This window comes from Monodon monoceros, unplaced genomic scaffold (genome assembly GCF_005190385.1).
Source record: "Monodon monoceros isolate NGI ecotype Baffin Bay Population unplaced genomic scaffold, NGI_Narwhal_1 Super_Scaffold_12, whole genome shotgun sequence".
In the NCBI taxonomy this organism is placed as follows: domain Eukaryota; kingdom Metazoa; phylum Chordata; class Mammalia; order Artiodactyla; family Monodontidae; genus Monodon; species Monodon monoceros.
This window is the reverse complement of record NW_021703768.1, coordinates 52,442,248-52,460,692: the sequence shown is the minus strand read 5'-3', so window position 1 is coordinate 52,460,692 and position 18,445 is coordinate 52,442,248. Positions and strand designations below refer to the sequence as shown.

Here is an 18,445-nt window from a genome sequence, read left to right as displayed (position 1 = left end):
TCTTTCCATCTGGATGCTTTTTATCTCTTTTTCTTGGCTTATTGTACTGTCCTAGAATATTTAGTAATGTATTGAATAAAAGTGGGGAAAATGAACCTTTTTGCCTTGTTCCTGATCTTAGTGGATAGCATTCACTCTTTGACCATTAAGTGTGATGTTAGCAGTAGGTTTTTCATAGATGCCATTAATAAAGTTGAGAAAATTACCTTTTATTAGAATTTATGAAGAATTTCTCAAATCATGAATTAATATTGAATTTTGTCACTTATTTTTTTTATTTTAAAGAAAACATTTTTAATCTTACAGCACAGTACCTTGAAAAGTACAGTAGTACAGTACAACAGCTGGCATACAGGGGCTGGCATCGAGTGAACAGGCAAGAAGAGTTACTGACTGGAGGAGGGGAAGGAGGTGGGAGATGGTAGAGCTGAATGATTGTCAGCAATAGGAGACGGAGGGCAAGCTGCAATTTCACTCATGCCTGACATTGATGGAACGCATATTCTCATCTTTGAAAGTTTGCAGCTTGAAGGTTCATACGTAGGGGACTACTGTAATCAGTTTATGTCGTGTCCTTGGGCTATGTCATTCTTTTTTTTTTTTTTTGACATCTTTATTGGGGTATAATTGCTTTACAATGGTGTGTTTCTGCTTTATAACAAAGTGAATCAGTTGTACATATATATATATTCCCATATCTCTTGCCTCTTGCGTTTCCCTCCCTCCCACCGTCCCTATCCCACCCCTCTAGGTGCTCACAAAGCACCAAGCTGATCTCCCTGTGCTATGCGGCTGCTTCCCACTAGCTATCTACCTTACATTTGGTAGTGTATATATGTCCATGCCTCTCTCTCGCTTTGTCACAGCTCACCCTTCCCCCTCCCCATATCCTCAAGTCCATTCTCTAGTAGGTCTGTGTCTTTATTCATTGTCACTTATTTCTAAATTCACTGATTTCAACTATTAACTTGATTCCTAAGATAAACCCCACATTGCTATAATGTATTAATCTTTTTTATTTATTGATGGATTTAATTTGCTAAAATTTTATTAAGAGTTTTGTGTCTATGTTTTTGAGAGATATTGGTCTGTGGTTTTCTTTTTTGGTGACATCTTTTTCAGGCTTTGGTATCAGGGTAATACTAAGCTCGTAGAATGATTTCAGAAGTATTCTCTCTTCAAAAGAGCTTGTATGGAATCAGTATTATTTATTTCTTAAATGTTTCTTAGAATTTATAGGTGAAGTTGTCTGAGGTTAGAAATTTTTTGGTGGGAAAATATTAAACTATATATTCAGTTTCCTTATGGCTAGTCAGGTTATCTTTCTCTGAATGAAGCTTGGTAGTTTGTGACTTTGAAAGTTTGTCTCATCTAGTTTGTCAAATTTATTGACAGAAAATTGTTCATAGTATTCCCCCATTACTAATTGTTCATAGTATTCCCCCATTACTATTTTAATGTTTGTAGCAGCGCCCCCTCTCTTATTCCTGATGTTGGTAATTTGTGTTCTTTTTTTCTCCTTTAATTAGTCTGGGTAATTTTATTGATCTTCTCAAAGAATTAGCTTTGGGTTTCTTTGATTTTTCCCTATTTTTCTTTTTGTTTTTCTATTTCATTGATTTAAAACTTTTACCATTATATTTTCTTCAGCTTACCTTTGGTTTTATTTGCTCTTTTTCTAGTTTCTTGTGGTGGAAGCTGAGGTCATTAATTTGAGAGCTTTCTTTTTTCTAATACAGGCTTTTAGTGGTGTAAATTTTTTTCTGAGTACTTCTTTTGCTTTATTCCAGAAAATTTAACCTTTTCATTTTCAGACAGTTCATAGTAATTTCTTATTTTCCTGCTGATTGCATCTTTGACCCATGGATTATTTAGAAGTGTGTTTTTAGTATCCAAATATTTGCACATTTTTCCAGGTACCTTTCTATGATTGATTTTTTTTTGAACTTTTTAAAAGTTTTATTGGTACAGTTATTATAGTGAATTGCAATTTATATACTGAACTTTTTCTTTTCTTTTTTTTTAAGTATGGGCTCTGACACTTTTTATTTGTGAAACCTCAGGCAAGTTACCTAGCTCTTTTTGTTTTTCATACATCTTTATTGGAGTATAATTCCTTCACAATGTTGTATTTGTTACTTTCTGCCTTACAACAAAGTGAATCAGTTGTATGCACACACATATCCTCATATTCCCTCCCTCTTGAGCCTCCCTTCCACCCTCTCTATCCCACCCCTCTAGGTGGTCAAAGAGCACCAAACTGATCTCCCCGTGCTATGCAGCAGCTTCCCACCAGCCATCCATTTTACATTTGGTAGTGTATGTGTGTCAATGCAACTCTCTCACTACATCCCAGCCTCCTCTTTCCCTCTGTGTCCTCAAGTCCATTCTCAATGTCTGCATCTTTATTCCTGCCCTACCACTAGGTTCATCATTTTTCTAGATTCTATATATATGCGTTAGCATACGGTATTAGTTTTTCTCTTTCTGACTTACTTCACTCTGTGTGACAGACTCTAGGTGCATCCACCTCACTACAAATAACTTGATTATTAATTTAACTTAATTCCATTATTGGATCATATTTAATGTAATATCATTGTGGTTGCATTAAAATGTACATATTTGATTTTTCTTTCGTATTTGTCCTACATTTTCTCTGTTCCTATTCTCCTCCCTTCCCACTTTCTTGGATTAATTGTGTATTTTTCAAAATAAATGTATTTTATTTACATTATTAGCTTATTAGGTATATCTCTTCATTTTTTTTTCATGGTTGCTCTAGGGTTTATAATATACAATTTTATATTATTACAGATTTAGAATTATAAGAAGCTAATGGAAACGCTTAATATCAGGAGAATGGAACACTAGCTAATGTGTTCTAGAAACAAAAGGATACTAGAAAAAGTTTAGCTTATTGTAATCCCCTATAGCCACACAGTCTTCTTATATGTTCCTCAGATACCTCATACTTCTGCCTCAGGGCCTTTGTACTTAAAATTCCCTTTGCCTAGAACATTCTTTTGCTAGATGGTGACATGACTTATCTTTTGCTGTCTTTCTCTGTTGCTAAACTGTTAGTTAACCTGATCAGAAAGGTCTTTCCATATCATACTACCTACCTAAAAGAGCCTGCTCCTCATTTCTATACTCTCGTTTTGACCTATTTTTACTTTATGGTATTTATCCCTCTCTGGAGTTACAAGTTTGTTTCTTTGGATTCGCCTCTTTGTTCTGTTCATCTTTGCATCCCTGACTCCTTCATCAATGCCTGGTGGTCAACAACTGATCAATAAATATTTGTTGAATGAGTGATATTCATTTGTGTCTGTTTTGTATAGTCTCCTTAGAAAAGAGACCTAATCTGCCTGGTTACTGAAAATTCACCATTAAATTGCCTTTCAGTATGAAATTAGAAATTATTGCTCAAAACCCCTTATATTTTTTAATTTAACAATGAAATATTACAAAGAACTTAGTACCTGCTGTATAATTTCCCTTTCAAAGATTTTTTGCTAGGCTTTTTTTTACTGTTGATTTCTGTATATATATCCTAGTATGTAAATTTCACTCTCATTCAGAAATATCACTATTTACAGGAGTAAAGACTAAGCAATTAATTTTAATTATTTTGTTCTAGTTCCAAAAATTGAGGCATGATCTTGAATTGGCACTATCTACTATTCAGTCAAAGAATGAAAAGTTAAAGGAAGACTTAGAAAGGTATATTTGTATTATAATTACTACTAATCATTGATATATATTGAATTGGCATTAATGTTTTATTTGAATACTGTTTTGTTTTTCCATGTTTAAAGGGAGCAAAAATGGTTGAATGAACAGCAACAGATATTGGAATCTCTTAATGTACTACACAATGATTTGAAACAGCAGGTTGTGACATTTTCTGAATCAAGGTATTGATTTTGTGTTTTAGGTTTTCATAATAGGAAAAATTATTTCCTTTTTTATGTTATATGAAATACATAGATGAAAAGAAGGTAACTTTTACCAGAAATTGTGAGTCTTACCCTGACTTTTGCCAATTGTTAAGTTACCTAATCTTTTATGAATAATTTGACTTTTAGTTTTCCTACATGTTAAATAGAGACTATTTATCTCATAAAGCTAGTTATTTTGAGCAATGAAGTTTGAACAAAGTTTTTGATTAATTTTATGAGTAAACAGTTATATATACTTAAGTATTTTATCAGCAAATTAATTCTCTTAAATTAAAAAAAATCTTTTAGAATCTTTAATGAACTGAAAACGAAAATGCGTGATATAAAAGAATATAAGGAGAAACTCTTGGTTACCTTGGGTGAATTTCTAGAAGACCATTTTCCTCTGCCTGATAGAAATGTTAAAAAGAAAAAGGTAAGTTTTAGAGAAGACATTCATGTAGATATTCACATATGAAATTGTTTTAGATAGGTTCACAGGTAAATTTTCTGATAAATTTTTATGTTAAATATACACTTCAAAGACATACACAAATAGGTACATGCACAGAAATATTCCATCATCACATTATAATAATGAAAAATTAGAAGCAACCTAGTTATGTAATAAAATAAGATTAAATACATTTTTTTACATTGTATTCATATTGATGGAAAAATGCACCTTTTAAAAATGTATTGAACACTATCAAAAGAGTTTATGAAATCTCACAAATTATTGATTGTTAGAAGATAAAACACAGATGATTAAATTGTGTGAGTCTAATTTGTACCAAAGAACGTAATAGTGCTTATGCCTGGGGCTAAGATTGTAGGTAAGATTTGTTTTTGTTTTCATTGTTTTTCAAATTTTCTATGATAAACATATGTAACTTTTAAAATCAGAAGGTACCTGTAGTTAAGGTGAGCTATTGACTATTTTAATAACAGTTATGATGGAATAAACCTTTTTCGCAAAAGCAAATATTTCATTGAGTGACAGAAGGTTGGGAACAAGCACTTTAATTCATTTTTTAAAAATAGTGTAGGTATAAATAAATAGAACTTGTGGAAGTGGAATAGGCATTGAAACTGGGACCAGAACAATCTTTCTAAAAATATACATATTTAACAATTTATTTAATCATGTATTTTAAAATATACATATTTAAATCATTTTTCAACATAAAACTTTTGATGCCTCCCTCTGGGATGAAGTCTATAAACTCCTTAGAGGAATGAATTTATATTCTGGACTTTGTCTATCTCTTTAGCCTCCTTTTCAGCCATTCTTTATTCATCTCTTGCATGAGTCCATTCAACCATAGTACTACAGTTCCAGCAGGTATGCAATGACCTGTCACTTTTTTGTGCCTTATACATTCTATTCCCTCTGGTTACAAAACAATTCCTATCTGGTGAAAATAGTAAATTCTTTCTTAAAGCAACTCAAACATCATCTTTTGTGTGATGCATTGAATGAAGTTTTGGTGTCATTTTATTAGCATTTATTACATGATTTTGTAGTAATCATTTATTTCTCTTTCTCTGTTGACCCACCACGCTCTGTGAGCTCCTTGGTTTGTTTAATTCATCTTTGTGTCTGTACTGTCCTGCATACCTATTGTAGTACCTTCTGAGTTCATATTTCTTGAATGACTGTGAGCATACTAGGAAAAGGAGAAAAAAGTTTGTTTTCTTATAATCTGTGTTTATTCTTCCCTGTCTTCTTTGTAATTATCAGTAGGCTTTACATTTGTTATGGACAATTTCTCCCATTCTATCCATTGTTATTTATGCCCCTTAGTCATTTGTGAAATTGTTAACAGCCTTCTGTTAATGATTTCAGTAAATTCATGATCCCTTACCTCTTAATGATCATAATCTTAAAATAACTTAATGATTTATTTTCTGATTCCAGTCTCTCTTTTTTTCAACTTTTTTTTTTTTAACCTATTAAGGTTCTCCACTATTAGAACCAGAGGTTTGAGACACTCCTAAACGAAAGCACTGATTACCAGAAGCCACCATGAGTTTATTCAGTCATATTGGATAAGCTCACTTTTTTTAAATGAAGTATATGAACTGTTGATACATATTACAAACTGATAGGTTACTCTCTCTCCCTCCCTCTCTCTCTCTCTCTCTGTCAAGCAATAATAATGGATGTATCAGTGGGCTCAAGCTGCCATAGCAAAATACCAAAGAATAGGTGGCTTAAACAAAATAAATTTATTTTGTCATAGTTTTGGAGGCCAAATTCCGAGATCAAGGTGCCATCAGAGTTTTATTTAAAATAAATAAATTGTGTTATTTATTTTAACTTTGGTAGTTTCATTGCATTTATATTCTGTTCTGATACCATCATTCATGTATACATTTAGTCTTTATTGTACATTATGTTGGATTCAATCCTTATCATCTTTTACCATTCATTTTTGAGTTTTTAAGTTTAATCCATTGTTTGATATGATGGGTTTGTTTGACAAGTAATTTGTTCAAGAAGAATTCCTGGGTGTTTTATTTTTTGAATTCTTAAATGCTGAACATATTTTGCTGTATACTTAAACGCTTATCTTAGGCAGAGATTTTAAAAGTCACAAGACTTGGTAAGGGGTTTCTTCATTCTTCTCAGATTGAATGTGCTGTGGAGAAGTCTGAGGCCAGCCTGTAGATGTCTTGCTGCTTCTGACTATTTGCCTGAAGGATTCTTTATCTCTGAACTTCAATAACTTAACAGGGATATGTCACAATGTTGATCATTCAATATCAGTTTTGCTTTGAAGATGATGCATTGTTTCCAGGGGCAGATTTAGGTCACATTGCATTTCATGGCAATTTTATTTTATTATATTTTACATTGTTTATCATATCCTTATGTTGAAACTTTTTTTTTGTTTTCTTTCATTATACTTTTCTTCTGCATTTTCTTTGATTGTCTCAAACCTTTATATTTTAATCTGTGCCTTGCTGCTTGTTTCTTTAATATATTTGTATTTCTATAAAACCTTAGGAGGACTCCATGCTAATCTTTGATTATTGTCAGGAAGGTACTAGATGTCACAATAGTAGGAGACCTTGTAGTTAATTGAATGTCTGAACTCAAAAGCTGCTGATTAGCTTTAGTATTATCCTAGAAGATTTCCCTTAGAACCTTATCCTATGGAACATTTTTAACAGTAATTTGGATAAAGAGGTAGAGGACATAGTCATCAAAGTTTACAAATGATATGAAATTGAGAGAGGACTAGATAGTAAACTTATTGGATGACAGAATTAGAACTGTATTTTTTAACTGGCCAAGATAAAATAGGGCGGTCCAAATAAAATAGGACGATATTTAGTGGAGGTACGTAGAATATCTTTCTTGAGTTTAAAACATTGAAGAACGAAGGAGACATATCTTAGCTACATGCAATGAAGGAAACTTTGGGCACTTTAGATGATAGTGTTCTCAGATAGAGGTCAGCAGGGCAGAATAGATGTCCAAAAGCTAATGCAATCTTAAACTTATTGAATAGAATTCCAGCTTCTACACGTATGGAAGTGAGTCTTCCATTTCATCTTCGGTTTTCTAATCACAGCTATATCATTGTGGAGACCGGATTTTTTTAAAAAGGTAAATTAGAACACATTTAGAGAACAACCATGCTATTGAGAGGCTGCAAGTCTATGAGAAATAATTGAAGAAACTCATGATGATTAATATGGAGAAGGCAGGGAACTCATAATAGCTGTCTTCAGATATTTGAGAACTCTAGGGTGGAATTGAAATGAGATTTATTCTCTGTCATTCCAAGAAAAAAAGAACTAGTGAGTTAATATTAGGAACTGTCAAGAACTATAGAAAGATGAACAAACCTCCCTGGGAAGCAAGTTTCCTGTCCCGAAGCTGTATCAATACAGTCTGGAATGTCATTTGTTTGGGATATTTTGATTGGGAAGGTTCAAACATTAGATTTTCATTTATATGAATATATATTATATGTGTAATATAATTTATCCATTTATATAAATTTATAATTTATCTCCATATTTAGAGATAGGTAGATAGATAGATAGGTGGATACTCTGAATTGTATCTTCTAGTAATTGCAAAAGATTTCCCTGTCTAAGAGGTTGTTTCAACTATTTTTATGAACCTTACTGTTTAGTACAGCAGGTTGTTTTCTTTCAGAATGCTTTTTAAATCATCTCATTATAGATGTTTGGTTTTAGTATATCTTGTACCACTGCAATTGAGGAATATTAATTTTTGAAATTTTGTAATAAATACAGTGTAATATTCTGCCATTAGAATTGAAATGTTAATTCTTTGTTATTCACACTTCTCTCAAAGAAAAACATTCAAGAATCAACTGCACAGCTGATAACACTGCATGAAATGTTAGAGGTAAGTGTTTTGTGTAGTTGTTTTGTCTTGAAGATATCGCTTCACTAGTGATATGTGAACAATTATACATAGGCTTGAAAAAGAAAAAAATGCTGCTTTAGTTCTTAAGGTATACACCAAACTTTATTATATATATTAATTTATCTTAGTATAAAATTAGTTTCTATGTAGTAAGAAAATATTATTTTTTAGAAGAAGATGAAACTGAAGTCTTACTCTTAATCGTGTTCCCGATTATTACTTTAAGAAAAATTTTATGATGTTGTTTAGTATCTACACAGTAAAAGCCTATACTGTTACATTGATGTAATCTTTAGTTGGCCAGTCTGTATTCTATCTAAAATACACAATTGAGTTTAAGGATTCTTTCCACAAAGTTGCAGAACTTCATTCACAGATTTTCCTTAAATAACATCAGCTTCTTTTTTCATAATGTAAGGACTCATTACACCTTTTTCTGCCTGACATTTGCTTTTTATTTTATTTACAAATATCTCTGACCTTTAAAAAAAAGAAGTTTTTGAACTTCAGCCAAATTACCGACTATATTAAATACTTAAATCTTTATATGATGACCTATTGCAGATTGGGTGGAGAGGAAGGTAGTCTATGAAGAACTATTTAACAATTAATGTGACTTTTTAAAGTCATTGGTAAGTTTAGAATAAAGTGATTTCAGAAAACTTGTTTCACATTGTAATTTTATGCATTGGATGCTAAAGTCTCTATGTATCTAGCTAAATGGTTTTGGTGCCTCAGGATATCTTAATATAGAATATTATTACTTTGGAAAGCAAAGTACAATTATTTTTTAGATTGTGATTTGAATCTTTTAACATATTCCTATTTAGTCCAGTTTATACCGAAACTACTGTTTCTCATGGATGACTTGACTTTTTTTTAATAAAAGTTGTTATATATGTGGCAAATATTGACAGTTGTTAACTGGGAAATACATGTGTAATTTTTGAATAGTGCACTATGAGATACCATGTAAAACTTAGATTTAGAAACTATTTTTGTCTCCAAGGCTTGTATTATCAATAATAAATATAAACAGAATTTAAACTGTAGTTCAGTGAAGAATAAACCAATATACATGTTCATGTTAAAGTAGAATTTTTAGCATTTAATTATTTCTGGCATCTATTAGAAGTTTGATTAATATAACTGAAGTTAGAAATGAAAATAAAATTTTTAAATTATACTAAAATAAGCAGTTGCTCTAAAATGGGAATAATATTTAATTATTTTATTATCATACCTAAAAGAAATGAGACCAAGAGCTTTTTTCTCCAGGATGTGGTTCTGAAGTAGCTAAAGTTAGGGAGTTCCCTGGTGGCCTGGTGGTTATGATTCTGAGCTTTCACTGCCACGGCCCACATTCAATCCCTGGTTGAGGAACTGAGATCCCACAAGCCACATGTTGCAGCTAAAAAAAAAAAAAAAAAGAAATAGCTAAAGTTAATGGCAGATGAAATTATTTCAAGAATTGAGATGTTAAAAAAAAAAAAACTGAAATGTTGATATTATTATGAAATGTGATTGAGATGAGAGCTTTACAGTTTTAATTTTATTTCTATGGTACTTTATATTTGTATAAATTGTACTTTTCCTTTTCTGTGTTTCTTAATATAATATATTTAAAGCTTTGGCTTGGCAATTCAGAGATATGGAGCCTAATCCATGATCTATTACTAATTATGTGCCCCTTGAGGAATCTTTTAACCCTTCTGGATTCTGGTTTTGTAATTTGTGAAGGCACTGTGTGGGAGCTGAGGAGGTAGAGTAATAATTGATACATATTTAGCATTTTTCAGTATGTTTCATAAAACATTAGTGTTTGAAGAATTTTAAATGTGTGTTTCTTAAAAAAACTTTTTTAATGCCAGTGGATCTGGAATATACAGGTGATTCTGAGTGCACAATGGCAGTCTTTCTGCAGCTTATATAACCATAGAACCCTGTTTCTCCACACTAAGAGCATCCTTAGGGAGACCAATTCCATGGAATGTAGTTTGGGAAATGTTAGTCTTATATAATTTACTGCAGATACTCAAAACGTCCCAATTTGTGGTTGTAACCCCTCAATATCCTTAGTGAAGAAATCAAAGATATTTAAGATAATTTGAAGGAAATGATGATGATAGAATTGTTGTTTCAAAGATTTATCAGATGAATAGGTGTTTTTTGGGGGAAGAGTAGCATTGGTGATTTCTCTTTCCCCCAAATATTAAGATATGTATGCTGTTTTTGAACTTTTTGAGTATTTAAGTTTTTTATTTTTAAGAAATGGTTATAACCAATCTTGTAACATAAGCAAATTATTAATCCTAAGAGAAGTGAGAGAATTGTAAGTGCCTTTTAACTAGTTTTTAGGAATTTTAAAAGTTAAGGTGCAAAGATTCATTTTAAAGCTATTTCCATTCACTAATATTTGTTTTTTAAAAAAAGAAAATCAACTATTTAAGTTAATACATAGAAATTATGATATAAACAATTACTCAAAGAGAAAAGACATTAACATTCTTTGGTAAGAAACTTCATTAATGTTTTATTATAGCTGTATCAATTTTTTTCCAAGTAAGGTATATTTTGAATGATTTTTTTTCTAGATTCTTTTAAATAGATTATTTGATGTTCCACATGACCCATATGTCAAAATTAGTGATTCTTTTTGGCCACCTTATATTGAGCTGCTCCTGCGTAATGGAATTGCCTTGAGACATCCAGAAGATCCAACCCGAATAAGATTAGAAGCCTTCCATCAGTAAAAAGATGGTCTTTTTTTCACACGTACTTAAAGAATCTTGTCATTCAAGGATAATGGAAACACTGAGAATTACTTGGATAAGGAACATTATTTGCAAATCAAAGCACATAGTCCATCTTCCTTTTGTGCTTAAAATGACTCATGCTGCCATCCACTATTCATTTAAAAATGGTCCTTTCACAGTCAGTCATTGCTTTGGTATTTTCAACTGGGTGGACAAGAATGCAAGTGAAAAATATTCTAGACTTAATTATTACAAAACTTTAAATATACCTTACTTCTGCAATATTCTTTGGAAAATTCGTTGTTAATTTATGATATTGATAATGTAATATTTTTCTTTTAAAATTTATGACAGTTTCTTTTATGCATTTGATTTCCATTTGGTGCTTACATCCTTTAAATTTACAAATTGTAATGGAAAGGCCATTTAATTTGCAGGAGGTTTAAAAATTGACTTAGTATCTTAATTTAGAAGGAAGCATAATTTAAAAGCATTTAGTAAATCTGTTCCATGTATAATGCCATATTTCTAGATTTGTTAAAAATTGGAATGTTAAAAAAACTAATGGATAAAGGTAGCATGAAAACTATATTTTAATGTGTATTATATTACAAGTGATATATATTAAATCATTCTTGATTCTGTTAATTATTACTAACAATACTGTGTTCATAAAATTTTGTTAATCCTCTGTGACTTTCCTGTAAATAAAATTCTCATTTAAAAACTCTAGCTTTTTTGGGGATGTGGCATGATATTTTAATAAACTAAATAGACTTTTTCATAGGTAGATAAATGATGATATTATAGAACTACATATAAGCTAAACTAGAGAATTCCAAATACTTTTTGTATCATTAGTTTTCTAAGACGACTTAGTGTATACTTTTATTTTTGAAAATGCTTTCTACTGCATTATAGTATCCAAGTTTCTTGTTTACCTTAAATACTTCATCTTTTTTAAAGTAGGCAAAAACTATTCCAAGTATACCATGTTCCATTTATAGAAAATACAAATACTGTTATATTTTAGAAAATGTGTAAGTTCTTTTATGGGAAGATGACATACAAAAGTACCTTCCTAGAATACTCTAGTTGGGAGTCAAAGGATTGAGCAACTTATTATTCCTCAGAGTTACTGGAGAAAGGAAAAATGGTGCTAGCAGTATAAGTCTGACAATAATTCTGTCTGACAAGAGCAGATAATACTGTTGTCTGTGAACTTCTCTGTGTTGCAAATTACAGTAAGAAATAGATAAAGGCAATAAACAACTTGATGATTTATTTGGCAAGTCTTGATTTCACATACATCTATTGGTTTGAATCTTTTTACTGTAGCATCTTGTGTAAAGTTTTAAAGAAAACTGTGATGATTGCATCCTACTTTTTAATTTGTTAACCCAGCCTTCTAACATAGCATGATTTTTTTGCCCACTTTTCATCTCAATCATAAACAATGTAAATTATAGCAGAATTAGCCTTGATTTGTACTCCGTCTAAGCTTACAACCCTTGAAGGTTTTTTTTTTGTGGCTTTGAGTATGCTGGAGAAAATGTTTCAAGTTCTGAGAACCTATATGTGGGGGCCATCACTACAGATCCCAGGAACATTGAGGGTAATAAAAGAATATTTTGAATAACTCTGTGCCCACAGATGTTATAACTTAGATGAAATGGACCAATTCTGTGAAAGACGCAATCTACTAAAACTCACACAAGGAAAAATAGCCACTTTGCATAGCCTATATATTAAAGAAATTGAATCAATAATTAATAAGCTTTCAAAACAGAACACATCAGGCCCAATGGTTTCACTGGTGCATTCAAGAAGAAAGTGATGACAATTCTGTGTTCCAAAAAATAGAAACTAATTCATTCTATGAGGCCAGCGTTATCTTAATACCAAAACCAGACAAAAACATTACATTACCCTAATACCAAAACCAGACAAAAACATTACATTACCCTAATACCAAAACCAGACAAAGGCATTGCAAGAAAGGAAAACTACAAACAGATACCTTTCATGAACATAGGTACAAACATCCTCAACAAAATAATCAAATTCAACAATGTAGTACAAAAAATTATGCATAACAGCCAAGTGGTATTTATTCCAAATATCCAAAACTGGTTCAGCATTCAAAGATCAATTAATGAAATCCAACATATCATCAGACTAAAATAGAAAAATCATATGGCCATACCAATAGATTACAAAAAAGCTATATGACAAAATCAGATAACACATTCATGATGAAAACTCTCAGCAAGCTAGGAATAGAAAGGAACTTCCTTAGCTTGATAAAGAACATCTACAATCTGATGCATTATTACTTATTCTTTAAAAAAAAAATTCAGAAAACTTACAGCTAACATACTTAATTGTGGGAAACTAGATGCTTTCCCTCTAAGATCAGGAAGAAGGCAAGAATGTCTTCTCTCACCAGTGCTAGTCAGCATTGTACTGGAAGTTCCACCTAATGCAGCAACACAAAAAAACATCCCAAGAACCAATAAAAAATCTCTTAGAACTAAATAAAGACCAATTACAGCAAGGTTGCAGGATACAAAGTTAGCATAGTAAAGTCATTTGTTACCTATATACCTGAAATTCGAAACATTATTACATTAACATCAAAAATATGTACAAGACTTATATGAGGAAACCTACCGAAGTTATAAAAGAAATCAAAGAAGATCTAAATAAATGGAAACATATTCCATGTTTATGGGTAGTGAAACTCCATATTGTTAAAAGTCTCAATTCTTTTCCAAATTGATTTATAGGTCTAATGTAATCCCAATCAAAATGCCAGCAAGTTACTTTGTGGAAATCAACAAATTGATTCTAAATTTATATGGAAGGACAAAAGACCCAGAATAGCTGCTGTAATATTGAAGAAGAACAAAGTGGAAGGACTGACAGCAACCTTAAGACTCACTATAAAGCTATAGTAACCGATACTGTGAAATTGGTGAAAAATCAGACAATAGATCACTGGAACACAATAGAGAGCTCAGAAGTAGACCCATACAAATATGGTCAGCTGATCTTTGACAAAGAGGAAAGGCAAGCAACCCAATGGAGAAAGCTTAGTCTTTTTCAACAAATGGTGGTAGAACAACTGTACATGCACTTGCAAAAAAAGAAAGAAAAACTGGTCACTGATAATACTGACATTATACCTTTAACAAAAATTAACTAAAAATGGATCATAGACCTAAATGTAAAATGCACAACTATAAAACTTCTAGAAAATAACATAAGAGAAAATCTAGTCTGACCTTGAGTTTGGTGAAGACTTTTTAGATAAAACACCAAAAGCACAATCCATGAAAGAAAAAAATTGGTAAGTTGGATTTTATTAAAATTAAAATATTATGCTCTGTTAAAGACACTGGTAGAATGAAAAAAATAAGCCACAGATTGGGAGAAAATGTGCAAAACACATATCTAAAAAGATAACACAGAACTCACCAAAATATACAAATAACTCTTAAAACTCAACAATGAGACAACAAACATCCCAATTAAAAAGAGGGGAAAATGACTAAATTGACACCTCACCAAACAAGATAAACAGATGGCAAATAAGCAGGTGAAAAGATCTCCACATTGTGTGTCATCAGGGAAATGCAAATTAAACAAAAGTGAGATGCCACTACACACCTATCAAAACGACCAAAACTCAGAACATTAACAACATCAAATGCTGAGAAGAATGTGGAGCAACAGGAACTCTCATTGATTGCTGGTGGGAATGCAAAATGATACAGTCACTTTGGAAAAAAAAGTATATTCTAAGCATACTCTTACTATACAACCCACAAATTGTGCTTCTTGGTATTTACCCAAATGAGTTGAAAACTTATGTTCACACAAAATCCTGCACACCAAAGTGTATAGCAGCCTTTTTCATAATTGCCAAAAATTGGAAGCAATCCAGATGTTCTTCAATAAGTGAATGGACAAATCATGGGACATCCATATAATGGTTTATTCAGACATGAAAAGAAATGAGCTATCAAGCCACGAAAAAACAGAGGAAACATTAATACATATTCCTAAGTGAAAGAAGCCAATCTGAAAAGGCTACATACTATATGATTCCAGCTGTATGATATTCTTGAAAAGACAAAAGTATGGAGACAGTTAAAAAATCAGTGGTTGCCAGAGGTTGTGGTTTTGGAGGATTTGTAGGAAGGAGGGCAGGGAAGGGTGGGATGAATAGGTGGAGTACAGGGGATTTTTAGGACAGTGAAACTATTCTTTATGATACTGTAATGGTGGATACATAACATTATGCATTTGTCAAAATCCATAGAACTACAATACAAAGACTGAATCTTAATGTAAACTATGGACTTTAGTTAATAATAATGTATCAGTATTAGTTCATCGGTTGTAACAAGTGTAACACAAATACAAGATGTTAATAATGATAGTGGAAACTATAGGCAAGGGGAAAGGGGGTATATGGGAACTAAGGAATTTGGGGAAAGAATTTTCTTACTGATTAAAAAAATTCTCAGGAAGAGATGGCTTCTCTTGTTCTGGTGAATGTTATTTGGTCTGCATGAAACATCTGGAACTCTTTAGCCATTCTGTAATCATTAGGAGAGCTGCCATGGACAAATCTGGCATATTTAGTATGGCAGAGTCTCAAAAAAGAGCAAATCATAATGTTATTGAACTGGGGAATTAATTGACCCTAGAGCTGCCATACTGGGGAGCATGATTTACAAGATAATAAAATTTCCTTCTGGTTTAATCAATTGAGACAGGTTTTTCATGTTTCTTGAAACTGAAGACATTCTATCTGGTAGCAACATTCCACCAAACCATTAAATGGAACTTTCACTCTTGCTGAAATTAATTTTATGGAACAGTCTGACAAAGACTTTAAAATGTGTATTTTGAGGTTGCTGGAAGAAATAAATTTCTTCCATTTAAAAAGGGCTAGTCATTGTAACACAAAAATAGGAACAAATGAAACAACAGTTGGTTATGAAAAGGAATTAATTATAAATCCCATATCTGATTAAATATAATAATTTAAATACAAATTCTACAAGTAGGATAAACTCTTGACTGGATAAAGACTGAATTAATGAAAGATAATTTGAAGAATTCATCCAGAAAAATAAAGAGAAAAAAATTATGAAGCGCAGACAAAAGAGATAGAGAACAAATTGAGGCACTTCACCAACATAGAAGTTCCTGATGAAAAGAATAGCAGGAATGATAGATAAGCAATATTTGAATAGATAATAGCTGAAAATTTTTCTGCAGAGCAGCCAAAAACCTCAGAAAAACATGCATACTGAATACTGTGTAGGATAAACCACACCATCAAACAGTTTAGTGAAGCTGTAGAATATCAAGAAGAAAGAATTTTCAAAGATACTAAAGAGAAAAGATAGTTTACCAAGATGGAAATAGCAATTATATTGTTCACCTGCAAAAATAAATGTTGGTGCTGAGGGAAAAGAAAGACCATCGGCCTAAAATTCCATAACCAGCTAAACTACTATTCAAGAATGAAGACAAAATAAATTTTCTGACAAATAAAAACTAAAAACCTTTCCCACAACATACTCTCCCTGAAAGAACTGTTAGCAGACATACTTCTATAAGAAGAAAAGTTAATCTAGGAGGAGGATGGGGCATAAACAGTCATGAACGTGTCAATTTATTTAATGTCAGTTATGAAAGGAAGACATTTAGAAAGAAAAAGTGTTTCTGGAAAAGATGTTGCGAAGATATCATACTTCAGAATATCTGGCTATTCAAATTAAAAAATACAACCTATGTTTAAAGGAAAAATCCCTACAGGGTTACCAAGTTTGTATTAGCCTGTTCATAGTGGGGAAAAATAGCAATTTTTTTTACATCATCATATGCATGTATCTTTAGGCATCAGTATTGCAGAAGTAAGGAATAAAAATTTGGTAGGAAGTTAATTTGGGGGAAATATTCAAGGTTTTTTGAAGATGAGATAGGATTTCCCTCTTAATTTTGGCTTATCTTAGGGTATAAAGTGTTTGTTTTGACTGTGGAGCATGATATGCGTTCTTACTGTTAATGGCAGCAGAGCAAAGGGTTGTTTCTGCTTCAGGACCATTGCATACTATAAAGAAACCAATGACTTTTGCTTTTTTGTAAGAAAAAAATGTATAGCAAGTAGGCAAAAAATTTCTTTAGGAGAATATAAAGAGCTCTAAACATAAAAGAACAAGAATTGAAATAGACTATATTAAAATTCGGAATTTCTGTCTATAAAAAAGGAAAACACCTTGAGAGAGAGTTGGAAGGCAACCCAGAAAATGGGAGAAATTATTTACAACAAAGGACTCTAATCTGAGATATATAAAGAGTGCCCCAAAATCAACAAATAGAAGACATTCATCCCAATTAAAAATTACATTGGTAAAAAGACTTAAGAGACGCTTCATAGTAGAGAATAAATATCTTTTTTTTTTGAGAATAAGTATCTTGAAAATGTTTTTAAAAGCAAGGAGAAAGAGCTTCTTAGTTCATTCTGGCTGCCTTAAGAAAACACCACAAATTGGGTAACTTATAAACAAGACATTTATTTCTCACCGTTCTGGAGGGTGGAAGTCTGAGATCAAGGTACCAACATGGTCAGGTGAGGGCCTTCTTCCTGGATCACAGCCAGTGACTTCTTGCTATCTCCTCATATGGTGGAAGGGCTGAGGGATCTCTGTATGGTCTGTTTTATAAGAACACTCATCCCTTTTATGAGGGTTTTACCCTCATGACCTAAGCACCTCCCAAAAGCCCTAGCTCCTAATACCATCACATTGGGCATTAGGATTTCCAGAGGTTGGGAGTGATCAACTGAATTGAATGTTGTTGGGAGATCAAGTAAGCACTACAAAATTGACCACAAGATTTCTCAACATGGATGTCCGAAAAATCATTATTTAGACTTCACTGAGTTCTCTATTATTTGGAGCCCATAGTACTTACAATACATGTCACTAAATTATGTAACTTATTGCAGTTTGTCTGTAACTTTATTGGGGGAAGGAACCTTGCCTTTTATCTTTATACTTCTTTGCCCTTCACACAATGCTAAAGAGTAGGCAATGGCTATTGGCATATCAAGGTCTTTGCTGTTAGCTCAGTGATATCTTTCCTTTCTTTCTTTCTTTCTTTCTTTCTTTCTTTCTTTCTTTCTTTCTTTCTTTCTTTCTTTCTTTCTCTCTCTCTCTCTCTCTCCCCCCCTCCCTCTCTCTCTCCCCCTCTCTCCCTCCCTCCCTCCCTCTCTCTCCCTATCTCTCTCACACTCTCTCTCTCTCTCC

General features: G+C 32.1%; 1 protein-coding gene across 3 annotated transcripts in view; it reads left to right on the top strand.

Annotated features, from left to right (window-relative positions):
* The window catches only part of CENPK (centromere protein K), a 50,122-nt gene that overhangs the window by 17,558 nt on the left and 14,119 nt on the right, over positions 1-18,445 (top strand). The window contains exons 5-9 of one of the 3 annotated variants that reach the window (XM_029218813.1): positions 3,644-3,726; positions 3,822-3,920; positions 4,254-4,380; positions 8,284-8,337; positions 10,953-11,840. In XM_029218813.1, coding sequence (XP_029074646.1) covers positions 3,644-3,726; positions 3,822-3,920; positions 4,254-4,380; positions 8,284-8,337; positions 10,953-11,111 — 522 coding nt within the window. In that variant the 3' untranslated portion in view covers positions 11,112-11,840. Of the gene's footprint in view, positions 1-3,643; positions 3,727-3,821; positions 3,921-4,253; positions 4,381-8,283; positions 8,338-10,952; positions 11,841-18,445 lie in introns of those variants that run through there. The other 2 variants (XM_029218814.1, XM_029218815.1) reach the window with 2 other exon arrangements.